Source organism: Thalassophryne amazonica, chromosome 3, assembly GCF_902500255.1.
Source record: "Thalassophryne amazonica chromosome 3, fThaAma1.1, whole genome shotgun sequence".
Taxonomy (NCBI): Eukaryota; Metazoa; Chordata; class Actinopteri; order Batrachoidiformes; family Batrachoididae; genus Thalassophryne; species Thalassophryne amazonica.
The window spans coordinates 104373949-104398761 of NC_047105.1; the positions used below are offsets into that span (position 1 = coordinate 104373949).

At 41.5% G+C, this 24813-nt stretch overlaps 1 protein-coding gene across 1 annotated transcript in view; it reads left to right on the forward strand.

The window, feature by feature from the left end:
- The first annotated feature begins 1087 nt into the window (after positions 1-1087).
- The window catches only part of mapkapk3 (MAPK activated protein kinase 3), a 75152-nt gene continuing 51426 nt past the window's right edge, over positions 1088-24813 (forward strand). Inside the window, exons 1-2 of the mRNA XM_034167212.1 lie at positions 1088-1511; positions 12844-12983. Coding sequence (XP_034023103.1) covers positions 1278-1511; positions 12844-12983 — 374 coding nt within the window. The 5' untranslated portion in view covers positions 1088-1277. The remainder of the gene's footprint in view (positions 1512-12843; positions 12984-24813) is intronic.

Genomic DNA, 24813 nt, shown 5'->3' on the forward strand with positions numbered 1-24813 from the left:
GATCCTCACATTCTGAAAGATCACATTTGCTCAAATTTCCATTTTAGCCAAATATGGTGAGATGTATATGACACATATTGGGATTGAAACAAAATTGCAATAACTTTTTAATATGCTATCATGGTCTACAGGGGTCACTCTATAAATGACATATGATGACAAAATGATAGGTTGATCCTCACATTCTGGAAGATCATATCAAAATAGCCATTTACACTGTTTCTTCAAAATTTACCAATACTTGAATCTGGGCGAAGACTGAATTGTTCACAAATTTTCCCTTGGTCCAATGCAATTGTATTTTTTTCCCATAAATGTGTAGCTCACGAATCTATCTTTCATATTTATGTTAGCAAAATGGCCTACTATGGTCCGAACACTGGCAGTCGCGCAAAAAAAATTGACAATATTTAGAATTTTTCAAACTTGTAAAATTTGAACAGAGGTCACGTTATAAAACGCAAATATTTTCTTTTCACTTTACGGGCATGTATGTATGTTGCACCTATTTGAAAATATACAGCATGCACATTTCAGAGATGTGTACCATTCATGTATAGGTCTAGGAAATCTTTTTCTAATTTGCACATGAAAAGTGCTGAAAATGCGACCATCTGAGTGGCCACAATGGCTAATTTAGCCCCTTTTTCAGCATAGCTCATTTCCATGGCAATCAAATTAAATTTTTCAAAAATACTTTGGAAAATGCTATTTTTCACCTAAATAAGCATGTGTGAAGCGCTTTGTCAAGATCCGCCAATCCCGACTTTCCACCCCATTGCTGATTTTCTCAGTCAGCTGCTCTTAAGTCCACCCAGCTATAACTGGGTACCGGTTGCTGTATTAACTTAAAAATATAATAAATATGTACAGTCTGAACGCTTATTTTGATCTTGCATGGGTCTTTGAGCTTGTTTTTCACCATAGGCTGTATGGTGTTCGCAGGCACGACTGCTTGTTTCTTCCATGAGATCTGGCAACCAGCGCTCTAATCTTATCGCTGACCCCAGATCTGCTCCTTTAAGGCGGAGACGCGCAGTGTGTTTGAAGTGGAGGAGGCGGTGCTCACAAAACCCCTTGACAGGGACCATGTGAGCACACGACTCTGACCCGAGGGAAGGGAACTACACTGATGGATTGATTTTATTAAAATAAATAAATGAATTAAATGTTTCTGGATGTACAGTGAGCTTTAAAGGAATACATCGTTTTATTGTCGCAGCGGCGGAAGTGAGGATTCTTCTCTCAGCCGATTACAGGAGTCACTTTGTGACAACATGCTCCAGAATGACAAACAAGAAGTGCCAAAGGCTGAAGCGGAACCGGACTCACCGACACACAAAGACACCGAGTCCACCAACTTCCCCATACCGGTTTATCCCAAACCGGAGATCAAACGGAACGCGGTGACAGACGACTACAAGATCTCCACTGAGGTTCTGGGTTTAGGAATCAACGGCAAAGTGCTGCAATGTTTCAACAAGAAGACCGGAGAGAAGTGCGCCCTCAAGGTAACACACCTCTTGTAATAATAATAAAAAAAAACATTAAAAATCCAATTTAAAATAAATGAATAAAGCTTCTACCGTTAGTGTGGCCGGTCACACTGAGTTCGAGTCTCACACACAGAATTACATTTACAGCAATAAAAGATACAAACAGGAACACAAACAACTTTACATTCCTGAGTAAGAACGCCGTTATAAAGTGTAATAACACTTTTAATGAAAAGTTCCACTGCTGAGTGTTAATTCTTAAATAATATTAAAATTAACCCTATGTTATAGTCTAATTTAATGGTGTTAAATTTATGACAAAGTGTTACTTTATTATAAAAAAAAAGCATAGCACACTCAAAATATTGATGTCTAGCCGCTGTTTTATTTCATAAGTTCCAACGGAAGCTGCTATCTGACGAAGGCCTTTTGGCCGAAACGTAATTATTATGAAATAAAACAGCTTCTAGACATCAATATTTTGAGTGTGCTATGCTTTTCTTTATATTTGAGTTAGTACTTCTGCATGTGCACCTCAGCGGAGGATCTTGGTGTGCATTTTTTTATCTATTTAAATGTTACTTTATGACATATACATGTGTTTACATGAAAAATATTTTAAACTTTGATTGCCTGTTGTTGCCACACACACACACACACACACACACACAAAGACCTCAGGATAGGCTTGAACCCACAACCTGCTGGTTGGGTTTCATAGCTATGGCTGGGTAATATTCAAAAAATTCCACGCCGATGTTTTCAAGGTGACAGTCACTTCTGAAAACCCGAAAGGCCAAATTGGGACCTTACTAGTTCCTAAATGAGTGCGTTCAGTAGATCTATGTGGAAAATCATATGGTTGCCCACAGGAAGGTGTAGGTTTTGCTGTTGCCTTTACAAGGAACACATAAATAAGTTATTACAGCAGCCTGGTGTGGGTGAGCCAGACAGAAAATGTCTCAGATGAGTGTATTTCTATTCTTAGCCTGGACTCAGTGACAGTATCAGTTACTAGATGGTCGGTTGGGTTCTGCACAACCATTGACTGGATTGGTTCATCCAGATGACAAGATCCCTTGACTGGAATATTGATTACATCTGCGTCACACTGCCCAACTGCTGCAACTCAACATTATTGATTTTATGCTAGTTAGTAATAGTGATAAATGTTGGGCTCAAATAAATCATGCTACGTCATAATATAGTGGAGCGCTGTCGTGGCATTTTTGCATCTTTCACGGGGTATAGAACTCTAAAATGTGATGTTACATATCCATGACAACACATAAGCTGGAGGGCCAGTAGTGTCCAAGCTGTGAACGTCACTTCCTACAACCAGGTTATGCTGATTTTATGGCAGTTATGTGGTTGTGATGCTACATGGGAGTTCACTTTGTAGCTGTATTACTTGTATGTGCTATATATTCCCCTTCAGCGCCCCCCCCCCCCCCAGCACCCCCTAAATGTCCCAAGGATGGAGACCTTCAACAGGTCTAGCGACACTGAAAAAAATGGTGATTTTATTGAAAACTGAGGAAGGAGATACAGAACAAGACCAGAGCCATCACTTTAAATGTGTATATGAGGTCTATTAGATAATAAACCGACCCTTTTATTTTTTTTAACTATATGGATTTGAATGACGTGCGATTACACCAATCATGCTTGAACCCTCGTGCGCATGCGTGAGTTTTTTCACGCGTGTCGGTGATGTCATTTCCCTGTGGGCAGGCCTTGAGTGAGATGTGGTCCTGGCGTCTCGGCTGAGTTCCTTTGTTTCGCTCGCTGCTCGAGACGGCGCGCATTGCTTTATCAACATTTTTTCTGGACCTGTGAGGAATATCCGAGTGGATACTATTCGAGAAATTAAGCTGGTTTTCGGTGAAAAGTTTAACAGCTGATGAGAGATTATGGGGTGTTTCTGTCGGTGTAAGGACTTCCCACGGAGCGGGACGTTGTGCAGCGCTTCCAGGCGCCGTCGTCGGCCTGTTTCGAACTGAAATCATCCTAATTTAAGGCTTAATTCACCCAGGACGTCGTGAGAGAACAGAGAAGATTCAGAAGAGGCCGGCATGAGGACTTTATGCGGACATTCCACTGTTTAAGGACATTTTGGAATGAAAGACGTGCGCGCAAATTCGCCGAGTCGTTTCCGTGACGACTCGGCGAATCTGTGTGCGCCGCGACAGGAAAAACACCTCCGTGTTGAAAACCGTTTGTAAAATTCAGGTGGCTTTTGATGGCTTTCAACAAGTGAGTAACTGAGAATTGTTTAACAGCTTGGGCATGTTCCAACTTGCCCGTTAAGGTTTCTAACGGAGGTGTTTTTCCTGTCGCGACCCCCCGCGGTCGGGTCCGGCCCGACATGCGACTCTGCCCGCACGTTCTTTCATTACAAAATGTCCGTTAACAATGGAATGTCCGAATAAACTCCTCATGCCGACTTCTTCTGAAAGTTCTCTGTTCTCTGACGACTTACTGGGTCAACAGAGCCTGAAATGTGGAAGTTTTCAACTTGAAATGGTGAGACGCTGCCGCCTCGAAGCGCAGATCGCTGTCAGGCGCCGTGGGCCGTCCTTAAAGCGACACTACCAGACCAAAATCTCTCATCAGCCGTTAAAATTTTCAACGAAAACCAGCTGAATTTATCGAATGGTGTCCACTCAGTTGTGCCTTAGAGTTTTGAAAAAATTTTGATCAAACAAAGCAGCAGTCTCTGAGCCATTCCTAAACAATGAAACAACGACGAGAGGGTGGGCGACTCCTCACTCAAAGACTGCCCAGAGGCGAATGACGTAACCGACAGGCGTGAAAAAACTCTCGCATGCCCACGAGGGTTCAAGCATGTCTGATGTAATCACACGTGATTCAAATCCATATGGTTTTTGAAAAAATAATAAGGTCGGATACTTTTCTAATAGACCTCGTATTTCAATAGATTATAGATGTCTTTTCAAAAACTGTAACGCTAGAAAAGTAAATGATTTATTAAAAGGAAATCAATGACATTTGTAAATTACTATCTTAACAGCCATGACACAGGATGCTGTGATTGTACTTATGATGTTGAGTCGGATAAATCAGCACTCTGAAATTCCACGGGAGTTTCATAGCAAAAAAATATAAATAAATAAAAAAATTCAACTCAAACATATGTTCAAAACATGTGGTCCAAATTTGAGCTTGTAATTTCCCACTTGCTGATACATCATGAGTGCAACACGATACCTAAATGATAGGGTTTTTTTTCACACACAAATTTAAAATGTGCCAGTAAATGTGCAGCATGTTGTCTTAGTGTTTAGGACTGTTGCCTCCCAGAGAGAAGGTCCCACACAGTAAAATCACCAGTGTTAAATTAACACTGCCAGTGTACATATGGTCCTATTGTGGCCAGAGTGGGACCATATGTACACAGGGCGTGTTAATTTAACTCTGTCAGTGTTAGTTTTACACTGGTGATTTTATTGTGTAGGTTCACCCCCCACCCTTCCAACCTCCCATGACCCTAAACAGGAAAAGAAGAATGAATAAATAACTAAATTTTAACAAACAGATAATTACGTGATGCATTACAGGACAAACATTTGCTTTATTTTTCATGTTTCAACACCTCATGTTTCTACTCAGTCTTGAACATCTGTTAAAAAATATTATAAAACAGAACTAAGATGATTGCTGGACCTCCAGAATCACTGCAGTGCAGAAGGAAATAAATCTAACAACAGAACTCCCTGTTTGTGTAATTTTAAGTGAGCCAGATAATCATTGGCAAGCTTAGCTTTTGGTAAAACATGCTTGGTTGCAGCGTGTTTTTGGCTTGAAGACAATTACTTTTTTGATAGTTGATAATATTGATATATCGGTTGGCTTGTAATATCAGTTGATATCAACCAAAATATCAATTTCAGTGTTACTTTTGTGGATATGAAAACTTTTATTTTGTCAAATAAGGAATGCCGTGTGGAATGTTGATTTGGCATGTTTTTTTTTTTTTATTTGTTTTAACACCCCGTTTTTGCTGTCTAGTGAATTTTGATGTGGAGGTCTTTAAAATCTGTAACTGAATTAAAGTTTTGTTTGTTTTGTTGAGTTTTTTATTTGATTAATAACTATTGACTAATAACTGATGATTAATAACTTCTGATAGATTCAGGTGAAAACTAGTGAACCTCATATTTTGGGTGTGTTGGCATCTTTTAACATATCAAAATAAAATTAAGACAGACAGGACTGTCAAGAAGCTGTGAAGCCTTAATCGCAGACTCCTTTGTGGAAAGTGAAGCTTGTCATGAAATAGAAATACTGTGTGCCTGGTTTTGTAGATGTTGAAACATAATCTTACATGTTCCATGTGCAGGGAGTAAGGAAACATTACAGGAATCCACTATGACATCATAGGGAACCCACCAAAAGAAAACAAATATGGCTGCTCTTGGTGATTAATCATTTTGTGGGTAGAAACCTGAAAATGTCTTTTACATGGTGCAAAAATAGTACGTAGTGTGGTAATATTAAGGACAAATGTCAAGTAAATACTTTACTTAACATTTGGCACTTTTATTTGGAGAAAAAGAGGGAAATGATTGACCTGATTTTAAATTTAATTTAAATTTATTTCATTTATTTAGGACCAAATCACAACAAAACTGCCTCAAGGCGCTTCACACAAGTAAGGTCAAACCTTACCAACCCCTGGAGCAAGCACACAGGTGACAGTGGTAAGGAAACAATCCCTCTGATGATATTGAGGAAGAAACCTCAAGCAGACCAGACTCAGAGGGGTGACCCACTGCTTAGGCCATTCTACCAGTTGCAAGGTGTTTACAAAGTTTTACAGAGCTGAAGAAACAGAAAATAGGAAAGTTTGTTCCAAACGCAGACTACAGTGTACTGCATCAGTTTCAGGCATGGCATCCCTTGGTCAATGCAGCACCCTGTGGTTTGCAGCTGTCAGTCTTGTGCAATGTTATCAGTACTTTGGACAGAGAGAAAAAGAGCAGAATCAGTCCACCAGAAAAACTACACCTAAGGTATAGTTCACCAGCAGTAAATCGACAGCAGTAAATCAACAGGAAAACAAAGAGAATACTAAGGTGATTAACGGCCGCTAGCCCTAAGAAAGTCAGCTAAGTAGGGAGGTGCTAGTCTGTGAATAATTTTATAGGTTAATAACAGAACTTTAATATGCAGGTTTTCTTTGCAGCCACTGAATTCAGCAGGTGATTTCACTGTTTAACATCACTTGGAGCAGGTGGGATGAGTTCATCAGTGAAATCACCTTCTGGAGTCAATGGCTACAAAGAAAACCTGCACCCTCTCGGCCCTTTCTGGAATAGTTTGGAGACCACTGATGTAAACCATGCAAGGGCATTCCCAGTAATCCAGCCTGTCGAGTAGAATATGGTGATTCATGGTATCAAACACAGCACTAAGATGTAACCGCACCAGAACCGTAGTGATCATTTACCACTTTAGTGAGAGCTGTCTCTGTGGAATGATATTTTCTAAATACAGACTGCAGTGGCTCAAAGAGGTTTCCCGCATGGATTCACCTTAGCTTGCTATTTGAGCAGAAGAATGAATGTTTATTTATGCAGAAAACACCGCCTCTCACCCAGTGACCACTGGGAAAGGCTCCAGCCCCCACCCCATGACCCTTAATTTGAATAAGTAGTTGGAGAAAAGTAATGATTGAATCAATACTGATAGAGTGTCACACTTAAAAACTATTCATTTAACACTTTAAATTAAGTTTTTGATGCATGTATCTTCAGGGAACCTCACCCTGTCACTGGTCAAGAACAAAATAAAAAGTACACTCACGTGACGTGAGGCAGCTGCACAGAAACATTAAGGACGATGCTTCTCTCTGAATCATGGGCATAACCTCACCTACACATGAGGGCACACATGCACCGGATCACCACGCCGATGCCTGTCAACACTGGGCTGCATCTCGAAAACATTTAACAATCCACATTAATCCATCTGGATTAGAGCTGCCAAGCCAGAGTCACAGTCCCCCGGGAAAAAGAGGCGGAAGACGAGAAAGACAGACAAACATCAATGAAAAATGTGATGACAAAAGTTGAAAGGTCAAGAGGGCTGGGATTGTTAATTACTATGTTTTCTTCAATGGAAACACACAGATTTATTTGACAGCTTTAGTTATGAGTTACTTTTTCAATTTAGATGACAAATACAAAACATGATTAAAGAATGCCTTGTATTATTATGTTAATAGGGTTTTGTTTATCCTCAGGGAGACATTTTCAAGCTACCCAGTAGTTTGTGAAGTAATATGTGAAATATGTAGAAATAAATTAATATGATCTCCGCAAGTACCAGCTGCAACATTAAAGTGACAAACCCCATTAATGCAACAGGAATTATAACTTCTGCATTTTTCTGCATTTTTACTTTGTTATTTTCAGTATATTTTTATGCAGCTGCTTTTGTATGTACTTTCACTTAAGTAACATTTATAATGCAGGAATTTTACTTCTAGCAGAGTACTTCTACAGAGTGGTATGACTAGTTCTTCTTGAGTAAAAGACCCAAGTACTTCTCCCACCACTGCTTGTTTAGTGTAATTAAAAGCCACAATGAAAACCCACTAAATCGTTTAATTTATGACTTTTACTCCATGTTTTTAATCTCAAGCCAAATGATGAAGGAAACAATAGAGAGTGGATGATGTGGAGGGGGTTGGGGTAAGATGACCGCCTCACCGGTTTAATTAAGAGCACGGGTATTGGTTTAATCCACTTTGCAGCAGACCTGGATGGTAGCCATGCTTTTAATGTAATTCTCTTACCGTCTTCGGGATATTCTTACCATGGGCTTTTCTGACTGCCAGGAGGAGTGCTGGGAGAGCCTCTGACCAATGCCATTAACTCTTAATGTCATTACAAACACACATTTTCCTGGTGATTTTTCCATTTTATAGTCTGACGTGCTTCCAGCTTTGCTGGATGAAGCGTTCATGGAGGATTCTATTGAAACATTTTCAGTTTTGTACACTAACACCATTTTTCCTTCAGTAATTGAGTTGTATGTCTGATAAAAAACAAAAGCTGCTGTAATTTTAGTTGGAGGTCAAAATGATTGTGAGCTTGTTTTTTTAGTTTTTGCTTGAAGCAGGTGCAGTCATCAAGGGTTTGTATTATTACTGTCATTGATTAACGCCGAGCACCACTCGTTCAGCTGCAGCCTTTATGAGCTTTGTTTTATTGTTAGGTATCATAAAGATAAACCACCGTTTTATCACAACACGTCAACGCTCTGAACACCGCTTCATAGAGTGTCGGTAAACATGCAGGAGTCTGCAGAGTATGTTGCAGTATCACAACATTCTTTTAAAAAATTCTTTCAAAATGAATCAAATGCATTAAATATTTCTCGCAGTTCACATTTTTCCAGTTTTTCCAGCACATCTTCACTGGTTTTGCATTCCGTGTTTGCTCGTGGGTCAGGGTTTAGACATGTTGTTATTATTGTAAACATTAGTTATGTCTACAATGTGGCTGCAGTGTTCTGCAAAGGACAGTCAGGTATGTATGTGGACAGAAACACAATTTTTATAATTTTGCTTCTACAAATTTCTACATCACTGAATATTTTTTTGGACTTTATTTGCAATAATCACTAAGAAATACAACATTTTGTCCTTGTGGCCTGTTTCTCTGTGCATGATCCAGCACTTATTGTAGGTGCCTGAGTGTTGAGGACCGCAGTAGTGGGAGAAGACCAAGGGGACGCCCATGATTCACCTGGCTGTGGCAGATAGATGGTTATTTTATAAATAAGGGATGGCCCAGTTGTCTGCCTGGGTGGTTGCCATGCAGGACCCATGGTGCTTCTGTGGTGTTGTGGGCAAAACATGGCACCAGCGAATACACCCAGACTTGGCTTGATTAAGAAATCTAAATATTATGGTACTGTTTAGTCCTGTGGTTTTCAACCCCCATGGGTATCGTGAACCAGTTCTTTTCAAGAATTGTTAAGAAATGATTCGATCCACCGACATCAATAGCCTTTTTGCTTAATGAGTCCCTTATCGGTCCTTCAGAGTGGTCATTGTTTTTGAGGGTGTTTTATCGGGAAAATGATCATTTCTTTACATTTTTCTTTACATACGGTTTGTAATCAACCGCTTCTGTAACTGCTCCACTTTGAAGCTTGAAACAAAGAAGCAGTGCTCCGATCTGCTGCTTCGTTGGTTCATTGCTTTGCTACTTTTCGGAAGCGACAAGTCAGCTTCTTAACCCCTCTCAAAGCCATTTTAAAACATCAATCATGAGGCACTTTTGTCCAAATGCTGTAACACAGACAACAAATTAAAATGTTTTTTTCCTCCCAAAATGAGACATCCTACGTTCTTTATAAATTACACTGATGTTGCCTTCAGCACAGCCTCCTCCTGGAAAACTGAAGCTGTAATTTCACATTGTCTTTGGTTTCTCTCCAATATGACATTGTATAGCCACTGATACAACAGATAAAACTTGCACTATGCACAGTCTCTATAGTCACGGCCACAGAAGCCTGTAAGTCCTTCAGAGCTGTCTTGGTGGCTTACTTTTTGCACGGTTCCTCAGCTTGTTGTGTGTGTGAGCTGTTGCTCCCTTTTTGTATATTTAGTCCAGGTTTATTACAGTCAGGTCTGTCGGGGCAGGAAATTAAAGTAACAATCTGACATGCAATCTTAAACCATAAAGCTATAATTGACACGGCCAATCAAAGCTGCAGCTCCGCCTTGTTGGGAGCCACATTGACTGGGTGAGACTGAACGGAGTAATGGCACAGTGTGCAGCGGGTCAGACGAGCCACAGGAAATCATCAACTTCAACATTCAAACAGCTGGCCACCCTGAAACACTCACTTCCTCATTTTCATTCACTTTTTTGTGGCGTTTGGGGGCCGTCCTTATGGTTAGCAGCTGCTGCTTCTCGCTGTGTAGTTTCCAAGGAATGTGAAAGCATTTCAACATAAGTGATTCTCAGCTTTTGGGAAATATTTACGTCACATTTTTGGTAGTGGGGAAACTGTCACTCACAGATTGCCCGTGTGTGTGTGTGTGTGTGTGTGTGTGTGTGTGTGTGTGTGTGTGTGTGTGTGTGTGTGTGTGTGTGTGTGTGTGTGTGTGTGTGTTTTGCTTTCCATGCTCAGTCTGTGACCCCTATGAGATCATCACTGCCAGCTCCCAAAATACTCACTGATAGAGGTTGTGTGCTATGTGAAGGTCGGCCACATGCTGTGCATGTGCACTTGTAACATGTCTTACAAACACGTGGCTGTGCTTGCCATCATTACAAATCTGTCTTCAGTTACTGTAGCAGTGACAAAAATAACTACAACAAAACAACACAATTGGCATATTTTTATTGGATTATGGTTAGAGATAGCTCAGTTCTGCATTTCCATAGACAAGTACACAGAATTTACTGCCCAGGAGTTTTCCTCTGGCTTCACCCTGCCCAGGCATAGTTCACCATGTTTTGGGTTCTATCATATGCACTCATGCATATGAAAAATAGAAATCAAGAATATCTTTAGAAAATTACAATTAAAATACAACCCCAATTCCCATGAAGTTGCAGCATTGTGTGAAATGTAAAGAACAGAATACAATGATTTGCAAATCCTCTTCAACCTATATTCAATTGAATACACCACAAAGACAAGATATTTAATGTTGAATCTGATAAACTTTATTGTTTTTGTGCAAATATTTGCTCATTTTGAAATGGATGCCTGCAACACATTTCAAAAAAGTTGGAACAGGGGCAACAGTGTTAAAAGAACACCTGTTTGTAACATTCCACAGGTGAACAGGTTAATTGGAAACAGGTGAGTGTCATGATTGGGTATAAAAGGAGCATCCCCAAAAAGCTCAGCCATTGACAAGCAAAGATGGGGGGAAGATCATCATTTTGTGAACAACTGTGTGCAAAAATAGTCCAACAGTTTAAGAACAATGTTTCTCAATGTTCAATTGCAAGGAATTTAGGGATTCCATCATCTACAGTGCATAATATAATCAGAAGATTCAGAGAATCTGGAGAACTTTCTACACGTAAGCAGCAAGGCCAAAAACCAACATTGAATGCCCATGACCTTGGATCCCTCAGGCGGCACTGCATTAAAAACCAACATCATTGTGTAAAGAATCTTATCGTGTGGGCTCAGGAACACTTCAGAAAACCATTGTCAGTTAACACAGTTCGTTGCTACATCAACAAGTGCAAGTTAAAACTCTCCCATGCAAAGCAAAAGCCATACATCAACAGCATCCAGAAACGCCGCTGCCTTCTCTGGGCCTGAGCTCATTTGGAATGGGCAGACACAAAGTGGAAAAGTGTGCTGTGGTGTGATGATTTCACATTTCACATTGTTTTTGGAAATCATGGACGTTGTGTCCACCGGACAAAAGAGGAAAAAGACCATCCAGATTGTTACCAGCACAACGTTCAAAAGCCAGCATCTGTGATGGTATGGGGGTGTGTTAGTGCCCATGGCATGGGCACCTTACACATCTGTGATGGCACCGTCGATACTGAAAGGTACATCCAGGTTTTGGAGCAACACATGCTGCCATCCAAGCACCGTCTTTTTCAGGGACATCCCTGCTTATTTCAGCAAGACAATGCCAAGCCACATTCTGCACATGTTACAACAGCGTGGCCTCATAGTAAAAGAGTGCGGGTACTAGACTGGCCTGCCTGCAGTCCAGACCTGTTGCCCATTGAAAATGTTTGGCGCATTATGAAGCCCAAACTATGACAACAGAGACCCCAGACTGTTGAACAACTGAAGTCATATATCAAGCAAGAATTGGAAAGAATTTCACCTACAAAGCTTCAACAATTAGTGTCCTCAGTTCCCAAACACTTATTGACTGTTATTAGAAGGAAAGGTGATGTAACACAGTGGTAAACATACCACTGTCCCAGCTTTTTTGAAACGTGTTGCAGACATACATTTCAAAATGAGCAAATATTTGTACAAAAACAATAACGTTTATCAGTTTGAACATTAAATATCTTGTCTTTGTGGTATATTCAGTTGAATATAGGTTGAAGAGGATTTGCAAATCATTGTATTCTGTTTTTATTTACATTTTACACAACATCCCAACTTAATTGGAATTGGGGTTGTAATAATAATTTATTTGCATTATTGTTATTGTTGTTTTTATTATTGTTGTTCTTGTTTGTTGACATTTCAGAAATGTTGTAAGTCAATAAACTTTATTGGCTATAATATCAACACATGAATTGGTCCTGTGATACGTTGAAACTAACAAATTTGTTATTGTCTGTCCCTGTGACTCTTATAGGTTCTCTATGACAGTCCAAAAGCCAGAAGAGAGGTAGAGCTGCACTGGCGAGTATCGGGGGGGCCGTACATTGTTCAGATTCTCAGCCTGTATGAGAACATGCATCATGGGAAGAAGTGCCTCCTCATCATTATGGAGTGGTAGGAATTTTATCAGCCCCACATCTTGCATAACCTGACCTACCTGTATAACCTCTCACTAAACATTCAAAGAAAAACAAAAAAGGATCATTTCCTGAAAGAATAAACATAGACATGGATGTGCTTGAAGGCAGATTTGGCAAACAGGCAGGTAGGCAAGTGAGTCTGGGAGTACGTGTTGGTGGAACACACGACAGAATAGCCCTGGATCCTGGTTGACAGCCACCCAGGCAAACCACAGGTCCATCCCCATCTTCGGAAAGCATCCATCTATCTGTCACTACCAGGTGACACTACCAGCATTTTTAATTTGCTGGGGTCCTGAACACGGAGGCACCTGCACATTGGATCGTGGTCAGTGAAGCAGGCCACATGATTGTGCTGACCGGAGCGGGCAGTTCCTAACAATGAAAAGTGGTACTCATCTGAGTTTCCCAAAATAACCGCTCATTTGACACAAAACCCCCCGAAACATCCCGTTATTGCTGTAGGTCACTTGTTAGAGTCCAATACTAGGTATTTAGTCTAATTATTTTAATGGTAGGCACAAAAATTAGTTGCACAGAGGGTGCAAGTGTATTTCTTGTGTGTCTGACCACAATTTCCCATTTAAATGGCTGAAAATATTGGTGCAAAGCCATCACTGGGTGCAAAGGGGTTGGATTTACTGGCATGTGTCCTTCCTTTTAAACTGCAGTGTGCACAGCACTGTAGTATTGAAGAAGCTTGATACAAGTGAAAGGATTTCTGCACAGCGGACAGTGGCCACCAAAGCTCCCTAAGGTAAAGCGCGCAGCACGGTGAGGTTTTTTCATCAGCGTTTAATATTATTCCATTTAATGTTATTTTCTCTTCAGCCTCATCATGTATTTTACACATATTATGTCACCTGTCTCTGAGTTAGAAAGAGATAGAGAGAGCAGGATATTAACATTATTATTACACCATTTCAGGTAACTTTTGATGATAGGTGCAGGCAGAGTGTACGTGCATTGTGAACCTGCTTAGGTCAGGTGCATCTTACTATTGCCTTCTTTGTACAGTGATAGACAGACAGTGCTGGACCATTGACCAGGTTTTTGCAAGTCTGAGCTGCTTTCTGGTGAAGGACAGTATCAACATAGCAGCTCTGAGTTCATCCACATCTGATTTTTTAGACCAACACACTCACATAAGTGCAAGTGGCATCATGATCTAGAGCAGGGGTGGGCAACTTGTTCCAGAAAGGGCCAAGAGGGTGCAGGTTTTCTTTGCAGCCACTAACTCCACCAGGTGATTTCACTGATTAATATCACTTTGAGCAGATGGAATCAGTTAATCAGTGAAATCACCTGGTGGAGTCAGTGGCTGCAAAGAAAACCTGCACCCTCTTGGCCCTTTCTGGAACAAGTTGTCCACACCTGCTCTAGAGGAAAGTGAAAGTGATGGTCTTAGTCTTGATCTTGGACAGTCACAAAGCCAGACTGCAACTCCTCATTCAGCTTTTCAACTGCTGCAATCGGGGCATTCACTGATTACACAATGATTACAGCATCATCCACAAAGTCAACGTCAGTGAACAATTTCTCACCAACAGACACCCAAGTTGCAGGACTCTACAGCCTTACCCAACACAGAGTTAATGCAATCATTGAACAGTGTAGGAGCCAGAAGATGTCGCTGATAAATGCCAGGATTCACTGGTAAGAAATCAGAGACTCTTCCTCCACACTGTACAGCACCCACAGTCAAGCAAACACTTTGTGAAACTCAACATAGACCAAAAAGAAGACTTCCAGATATTCACACTTGCACTCAGTGACTGCTCTCAGAGCTAGGATGTGCTTGACTGGTTGACTTTTTGTGCATGAAGCCAGACCGCTATGGTCGCTGAGCAGCAATTTGGTGGCACTGAACCCTCTTGAGAATGACTTTTGTAAGTACCTCAACCAACAAGAAGAGTAGTGAAATACCCGATGGGAGGAGGGAGTACTAAGATGGCGCTGTTGTGTATGGCTGCCCGTCTGTTGCTCTCCAGTCTGTTAGTTTTATTATTTTTAAACTTATGCTATTTACGAAACAGAGTCTTGATGCCAAACATCAGTGTATGATTGCCAAACATTGCTGGATCTCCAGCCCTTGTTCCAGGGGCCGGTGCTTTCGTCGGCGGGTGGACAAAATTTTCTGCCTCAATTTTTATCGGAGGTTCCAGCTTTTCTGTGCTGGACTCCTGTGCTGCCTTTTGGCTGAAAGCACAGTCACCATTGTGGGAGACAAAGTGGCTAGCTGGTGAAGCTGAAGTTTCATTTGGCTCACTGTTTGGCGTCTGGACGTTCTGTGCGCAGAATTCTGGTGGGATCTGTGCTGCCCTGGCGCCTGGTGGATCCGGTGAAGCCTGCGTGGTGCCTGTGGTTGGCTTCGAGGACTGTCGGCCCAGCCATCCGTGTTTTTGCTGGTTTGATTTACGCTAGAGGTGCTATTGGAACCTGGGTCTGCTTCTCCAGGTTCCTCGGCAGGTTGAAGTCTACGGTCCAGTTCCAGTCCCAGTTTTGGCCAGGGTTGGCCTTGTAAATGCCAGATCACTGGCTAATAAATGGACAAATTTGGGTGCGGAGTCCATTGCCTCAGCGGGAATATGGTGCAGAAAACCCACTTTGGTGATGGTGGTTTTTCAGGGAGGGATGTTTGTCAAGTTTTCACGGACATGTCTCTGGAAATCGTGAAGGGATGTGTTTTGCAAACTTGGCTCCTATTGCTATGTTGGATGACATTGAAATCGAGGATAGCCCGTTGGCTGTTCCAGCAATTTTAAATATTTTGTGTCTGCAACCTAAAATCCGCGCGAAATGTCTTAAACCTAAGCCTACTTCCAGACACCTTGTGTACGTTGCTCTGGAACCACCCCGAGAGTTGAACAGTCAAACTGTCAACCCCACTGAGATCCTTAGTTTGGGTCTCATTAACATCAGATCACTGTCCTTGAACTCATTGCTAGTAATGATCTAATTGTGGATCATCACCTAGATATGATTGGGTTATGTGAAACTTGGCTTAAACCTACAGCTGTCCTTCCTCCTAAGGAGGCCTGCCTACTGGCGTACACATTTAGGCACATTTCTTGTGATGTGAAGTATAACGGGGGGTTGGTTTTATTTATAAATCTAGATTTGCGTTATTAACTATCGGCATCACAAGTATAATTTGTTTGAGCATCTAATTCTCCGCTATGCCCACGATGCTACGTATTGCCAGTGTCAGAAAAATAGAAATCAGTGAGGTTATTTTGTTAATGTTTACAGGCCTCCCGGCCCATATTCTGATTTCTTAGATGAATTTGGTGTGTTTATCTCTAACTTGTCAACTAGTGCAGATAACATCTTGATTATTGGTGACTTTAATGTTCATATAAATAAGCCCTATGATCCCCTTTGCAAATCATTTATGTTATTTGTGGGTGCATTGGGATTCCGACAATGCATTCCGGGCTCAATGCACATTAGTGGAAATACCCTGGATTTGGTTCTCACACGTGACTTTGCTGTTACCAATATTGACATCACGCCTCTTGCAACGTTGGTCTCTGGCCACTCATTTATTAGGTTTACATTTTCGCTGCCGCATTTAATGGAACAACAACTTTGTCTATTACTGCGGTGGTGCATTAACCCTTCAACTGTGACTGAACTCAAAGCTAGACTGTCTGAAATCGTATCTTTGAGTTTGGAGAATGCCCAATCAATAGATAGTCTTGCGGATAGCTTAAATTCACCTCTTAAAACTACACTTGATAAGATCACACCTCCTCTATTAAGGCCATGCCTTCCCAAGGCGCAGTTGCCTTGGTTTAATGGCTACTTGCGTGACCTCAGGCAGAAGGCTAGAGGTTTGGAATGGAAATGGCATAGCTCACAATTAGAGGTGTTTCACCATGCATGATGTGATGCTATTTTAGACTATAAGCATGCAGTATTGGCTACAAAGAGGCCTATTACTCTGATTTGATCAATAAAAACAAGCATAACTCAAAGTTTTTGTTTGACAGGGTAGCATTTCTCATTCATGGACAGCCAGTGGTTAGCCACTCTCCCTTTTCAGCACAGGACGTCTTGGATTATTTTGAGAAGAAAATAGAAGACATTCAGTTGAGCATATCTCAGCATGCCTTGGCCCAGCCACTGCACTCTGCTATGGAGGTGGGTGCTACCACTGAGGTGTTACCTCGATTTACAGAATTTAATAGTATCTGACTGGGAGCGCTGATGAAACTTGTGATGTCCACAAAAAGCACAACCTGTTTATTTGATCCTATACCAACAAAGCCCATTCTTGGGCCGACTGTGCAAGAAATGATTAATTTCTCACTAACTTCTGGATTGGTTCCTAAATGTTTCAAATCTGCCATGATTAAACTATTACTTAAGAAATCCAATCTTGACCCTAGTGTATTGAAAAATTATAGGCCGATATCAAATCTATCGTTTTGTTCTAACATTTTGGAAAAAGTGGTTTCACGGCAGCTTGTGGACCTCTTTATTGAGAATAATCTTTTTGAGCCATTACAGTCTGCTTTTCGAAAATATCACTCCACAGAGACAGTGCTCACGAAAGTAGTGAATGACCTTTTGCTAGCAATGGACTAGGACACCACTACGGTATTGGTGCTGTTAGATCTTAGTGCTGCGTTTGAAACCGTGGATCATCAGACTTTACTTGATAGGTTGGAGAATAATTTTGGGATTACTGGAGGTGCTCTTGCATGGTTGATGTCATACCTGACCAGTCGTTCTCACTGTGTTTTTTATAATGACACAACCTCTCACCTTAGTGACATGAAATTTGGGGTCCCACGGGGATCCATTTTAGGCCCCCTGCTTTTCTCCCTTTATGTAGTACCCCTTGGGCATATACTGCGGGGTTTTGGGATTACCTTTCATTGTTATGCTGATGATACTCAATTGTACATGCCAATAACTGCTGGTGATCTCATTCACATAAAATCTTTAGAAGACTGCCTTGCAGCAGTGAGAAGCTAGATGTCTAGTAACTTCCTACTTTTAAACTCTGATAATTCTAAAATGATGGTTCTTGGTCCAGCGAGACATCGGCATCAATTTAACCAGTTGGCGCTTAGCTTAGGTTTGTGTGTTATACATCATACGGACAAAGTGAGGAACCTTGGGGTAAGTTTTGATTCTACATTGTCCTTTAACTTCCACTTTAGAGACATTCCTTGGACTGCTTTCTTCCACCTGTGAAATATAGCGAAGATTCGTCCCATCCTGTTTAAGGCTGATGCCATAGATTTATCGCTTCCATTTATCGCATTTATCGCTTCCAGATTGGGCTATTGCGATGTTCTGTTTTCTGGTTTACCACAGTCCAGCATTAGGGGTCTTCAGTTAGTTCAAAATGCTGCTACCAGACTTCTGACATGAAGCAGAAGGTTTGACCATGTTACACCCGTTTTGTTATCCCTTCATTGGCTTCCTGTCCCTGTGAGATCGGATTTTAAGGTTCTGTTACTAACCTATAAAATTATTCATGGACTGGCACCGCCCTACCTGCCTGACTTGGTTAACTCCTACGTACTGGCACGGGCCTTGCGTTAGCAGGGTGCAGGACTGTTATGTGTTCTTAAGGCGAATAAAAAGTCTGCAGGTCACAGAGTCTTTTCCTATCATGCCCCTGCTCTGTGAAACGATCTCCCTACATGGATAAGGCAATTGGACTCTGTGGAGATTTTTAAGTGCAGATTGAAGACTAATTTTTTTTTACCCTGTTTTTATCATTAGTATTTTATGTGATTGCATGTTTTCTTTTATTCTTTTTATCTTTTATGTTTTTATTCTTGTGGTTTTTTATGTTTTGATTCATGTTGCTCTGGGTTTTTTTGTGTGTTGTGTGAAGCGCCTTGAGGTGACCACCACCAGTTAGCGCTATACAAATTAATAAAATTTGAATTTGATGTGTTGTAATTCAGGTGATCTCCCTTTCCTTTTTAGAGAGGGACAACAAGTCCTTTCTTCCAATCATTTGCGATGATATCTGTCTCATAGATGGATTCAGAGATTGTTTACTATCCCAAAAGAACAGTATTGCTTTCTGCCAGAAGACGTTCAGCCTCAACAGCACAGATTCCTATAGTTACACGCGTAACGCGGAACAGACTCTGCTGCAGGAACAGATCCACTGAGTGGCTCAATGTTTCCCATGACCACCCCAGACAGTGGACTGCACCTTTGCATGGACTCTCATAAATTGTTGTTGTGTTGTGTTCTGTATTGTAAACCTTTTTGGTAGCATGGCCTAAGCAGTGGGTCACCCCTTTGAGTCTGGTCTGCTTGAGGTTTCTTCCTCAATATCATCAGAGGGAGTTTTTCCTTACCACTGTTGCCTGTGTGCTTGCTCTGGGGGTTGGTAAGGTTAGACCTTACTTGTGTGAAGCACCTTGAGGAAACTTTGTTGTTATTTGGTGCCATTCACCACCTTTGTAAAGTCACTGAGATTTGATGATTTGCAGCTGAATGGAGGATCAGCCATCAGATACCCAGCACCTGGCCAGCCTTTTACCACTGGTTGATGTAGCCTGCTCTGGCGAGACCATTCTGTCCCTTGCTAAGACTGTGATGGAACAAAGTGTCGGTCTGGCACTTGCATGCGACAGTACACACATGCTAAAGGTCAGTCATAAGACAAAATGAAGACATCTGCAGTGATATTTGATATCAGGACAAGATTCCATCTGGGCTTCACATCATCAGGCCAGACAAAAATACGAAGCTGAGTAACATCTGATAATATCATCAAATACTGTTTCCTGTGTACATATAGAACACAGTGTGTAAACTCTGCTTTTTTATTGTTTGCTTTCAAATTCGACTTATGAATGAAAATGGGTTATAACTGAGTGACAGTGCAGGAAGCCACAAAGTACAACACTTTAATTCCTCTCAATGACAAGGCAGTCATTGAGTGGAAAGTCTTTATTTTCTCCTCCTCACATGTTGCAGCTGTTTGTCTTTTTTGTGTCTTCAGTGTTCAGGGTCAGAGGAGGACTTTTCAGTACAGCCTCTGCACACATTTACGTCACATTTTCAGTCAGTTATCTCTTCATCTTAGTGCTCATGAAACCACAAAATTCACATTAATGCAAGTCACGATGAGAGTGAAGGAAGAGAAGCAAGAGTTTCAGTGATGAGTGTTTATGATGTGACGGGAAAACCCAAAGAATTAATTTGATTTTGAAACTTTTTTTTTTAACGAAAGTTTATTATTCAACTTAGTTTTAAAGCTTTACAACGTATAATGTTACAATAAATTTGTCTTAAACAACAGCTCTTATAGTGTTACATTTGTATGATGGATAACACAGAACAGAACACCCCCCCCCCAAAAAAAAAAAAAAAACAGAACAAAGATCAGAACAGAGAAAACTTGGCAAATTTGTACATTTCAAATTGTTTCTTTTGGCTTCAAATATATAGTGTTTATAGAATAGAAAAAAAAATATATATATATATATATATATATATATATATATATTAATACCTCTAAGTATTCTCCATTAGCGCCCTTAGCCCGTGATAACCTCCTTTATCTCCTTTTCTTTTCTCTCTCCCTCTCTCCCCTTTCCTTCCTTCTCTCCTCCCCTTCCTTTTTTCCTTTTTCTTTCTTACTCCCCTCTTTTCCTTTTTCTCCCTCTTCTTCCCCTCTTCCCTTTTTTTTCCTTCCTCCTTCTTCCTCCTTCCCTTCTCCCTCCTCCTCGACCCTCCTTCTCCCTTTTTCTTTCCTTTTCCCCTCTCCTCCTTTTTTCCTCTTTCCTCTTACCTTCTTCTTCCCCTTTTCTGCTTTTTCCCCTTTCCTCCTTCTTTCCGTCTCCCTTCTTTTTCTGCTCTTCTCCACCTCACAATCTGTATTTATATCCAGTCATAGTATGTTATCAGTGGCTTCCATCTCTTTCTAAATAGGTCCATATTGAGATTTAATCTTGCTCCATTTTGTAGACATCCAAAATCCTATCTTTCCAGTGATTTGTTGTAGGTGGATCCAGTTTATACCAAAATACAGTTATCATTTTCTTAGCCACCAGTATCATTATCTTGAAAAGATACAGTTTTTCTTTAGATAGAAAGTCCCCCGGGAGTAATCCAAAAACAAAAACAAGGGGATTCCAGTCAATATAGGTTTGTAGAATATTTGAAATTAATTCCTTGATTCCCTCCCAAAAAAGTTTTGGACAGTCCCAGAAAATGTGAGTATGATCTCCAGTTTGTCCACAGTTTCTCCAGCATAGGTTTGTTTTTGATTTATTGAATTTGGAAGTGATAGCAGGTGTCTTAAAATATCGAGTATTTATTTTCCATGAAAACTCTTTCCATGTTGGGCTATTTGTCAGTTTGTGTCCACCTTCACAAATTTGTTCCCATTCTTGATCTTCAATTATTACGTTAATTTCCATTTCCCACTTTTCTTTTATCTCTAAAGAATTCTCTGACATATTTCTTTGTAAACTTTTGTATAAATTTGATATCATTTTATCATATTGTTTATGCTTGAGTGTATTAATGAATAGCATTTCCAAATCTGTAGGTTGTTTATTAAGAAGTGACCATTCTTTATGGGACATTAAATAGCTTCTCAATTGCAAGAATCTATAAAATCTATTGATGTTAAGCTATATTTTTCCTGACATTGACTAAATGATCGTAGTATCTCCCCTTTAAATAAATCATTGATGAAAATGAAATGACTATTTTCCCAATTTTTGAACCTCTGATCTTGTTGCCCTGGTATGAAATCTAAAATGTCTGTAACTTTCATGGCTCTGGATATTGATTGGGGGGCTTTAATCTTTTTCCTGACAGTATTTAGAACTCTGTGAGTGCACTTCATATAGTTATTTGAGATTTTAAATTTGTTCCATACCTCTTTTGAGCAGAATATTAACGATTGTAATAACTTTGTTCCAATGTCAGCCATTGCGTTTCTTTGTTTTGTTTTAATCATTCCATTGCTCCATTTAGTTGTGCTGCCCAGTAATATAACTTCAGATTTGGTAAATTAAGACCTCCACAACTTTACTGCTAGACAGTAAAGAGAATTTGATTCTGGCCTTTCTTTTTTGCAATATAAATGTAGAAATCATTTTTTGCATTTTATTAAATTCGGTTTCTGGGATCCAGATTGGGATGGATGAAAATAAATATAACAGCCTGGGAACAATATTCATTCTAATTGTTTCGATCCTCCCAAAGAGGGAAAAAGGTAAAATTGTCCACCTCTCTAAATCTTTTTGAATTTGATCGAGTAGTTTTCCATAATTTTCTTTGTATAGTTGGGAACTGTCTTTGGTAATATTTATTCCCAAATATTGAAAACCATTATGTGACCAGTTGAAATTAACTCTTTTAGAAAGTTCTTTCGGCCAGTTCCCTGTTAGCATCATTGCTTCAGATTTCGATTCATTTATTTTGTATCCCAAAATGATGCCAAAGACATGTAAACAGTCTAGAAGTTTTGGTATAGAGGTCAGTGGGTCTCTAATGTACAGTATTATGTCGTCTGCATATAGTGACAGTTTGTGGGTCTTTATATGATCTGATATACCTAGAATTGAAGATTCGCTTCTAATTAATTCTGCCAGAGGTTCTATACTAACAGTAAATAGAATTGGAGATAAGCAGCAGCCTTGACGGGTACCTCTTTTCAAAGGAAAACTTTCCGACAAGTGCCCATTAACACGTACTTTTGAAAAGATGTCCAAGATGGCGGTATGGCGGTAGATGGCGTCACTGCACATCGAACATTTCAGTGTGTCACAGAATTTCGCTGAGTTTTCTGATTAAAACAGTAACAGTAAGTAAGAAATCAGTAAGAAAGAAAGAAAGAAAGAAAGTAAGTAAATTAAAGATCGGATTGGCCGCGAAGCTAACGGCGACCTACCCAGGCTGGCGGCGTACCATCCAGGCCGCGGCGTTGGTGGAGACGTACCATCCAGGTCGCGGCGTTGGCGGAGACGTACCATCCAGGCCGCGGCGTTAGCGGAGGTGAACCATCCAGGCTCGCGGTGTCAGCGGAGGTAACCATCTAGGTCCGTGGCGTCGGCGGAGGGAACCATCCAGGCCCGCGATGTTGGCGCAGGAGGCGACCCATCCAGGCCAGCGGCATCAGTGGAGAAGGTGAACCATCTAGGCCAGTGGCGTCGGCGGAGGAGGTGATCCATCCAGGCCCATGGCGTCGGTTGCATCCGGGGTGGTGACGGCTGCGCCCGAGGCTGGAGACGGCTACATCCGAAGCTAGCGGAGGCTACATCCGGGGCTAGTGCTGCGACATCTGAGGCTGCGGCAGCTGCGACCAAGGCTGACGGCGTCTACGACCGAGGCTGGTGGCAGCTATATCTGGGATCAACATCGGGGAAGGTTGGTGTGTGGTGACCGGATTTGTGGTGGTGGAGGTGGTGGAGACCACGAGTGGGAATTGCTTTACAGTGGCCTGTACTGAGCTACAGGAGTTAACATGGCACCAACCAGGAAGACAGAGAAAATGGAGGAAGACATGGAGGAGATAAAGACCTCATTGAATCGTATTTCAAAAGACATTGTTGTATGGCTGTGGGGCCTGGCTGCCTTTTTGTTTCTGTCTTTTGTTTTTCCTTCCAGGTGGCTTGCATTTGGGACTGAGTGGCTGTGTTGCTGAGGTTATCAGGACCTCACCCTGATCACCTGCGGCTCGTCAGGACTCACAGCTGAGGTGCATCTATATGGATTGGAACATGGTGGCATTTAAGACTGGAGTATACAGTGTGTATTGGCCAGAGACTCGACCTTGTGACCAGACGGGTGAGATCGTCGTCTCGGGAGCCATCTCATCATCAGTGGATGCAGAGAACGTCCAGGGTTTGATGCACGGTCTGTGAAAGAGGAGGGGGTGAGGTCTCACGCTCGTCAGCACACTTCCTGAGGTACGTTAGATTTTGTGACTAACATTTATACAGTCAGTAAATGTGGTGTCCCTCACACCTTTTTATATTGAGCTGTATGTTAGTCATGTATCGGCTTCCACTGCAGTGGAGTTTGGTGAACTGGATGTTCCATGCCTGCAGGTTGGGAAGCTGATTAGTAATCAAGCCAGGAAGTGTTTGCTGTTTGTACACCTTTAAGTGTTCTCTCTGTGTGTAGAGTGTGGACTCACATAATGGTTCCTTCTTTCACAGACTCGGTTTGTTGCGGCCACCTGGGGGGTGTCGGCGGGGTCCTTGGGTCCGAACAGCTTCTGGCTCCGGACCGTTAGCGCTGCTGGGAGCGCACCACGCCAGACCGCACTTTCTGTTATTTTTGTATCACTGTTATGTATTAAATTCAGTTAGCCTTTGTACCGTGCTCTGCTTATTTCATACTGGGTCCTTCAAACGCTGGTCGGTTCTCCGAGCTGCGTCCAACACATAACAGTAGTCTCTGGCCAAACATCACGGACCCAGCGGTAGCAGAGACGGTAACGCGCCGGGAAGGCGGCAGCAGACGTTCAGTAGTTATCCGGATCAGTTGCGGGTGCTCTCCGCCCGGATGGTGCGTGTTTGAGACCCATTACTGAATACTGATTTGTGCTCTCTTGCAGCCGTGTTCCTGTGTTTGTGCCTTATCCGTGGGTCGTGGTGGAGTGTGACTGGCGACGGCTTCGCGTCACGCTCCGACCGGATAAGAGGTTTAAACGGGAGCTGCAAGAGTGTGTCTGTAATGGGTGCACGCGCACGGCGGAGCTCTGTGGCACGGGTCGCTGAGCTTCCTGTGTTACAGTTGTAGCCCCGTTTCCCCGGATAAAGATAACTACTGCGTCTGTTGTATCAGCTCCGGCG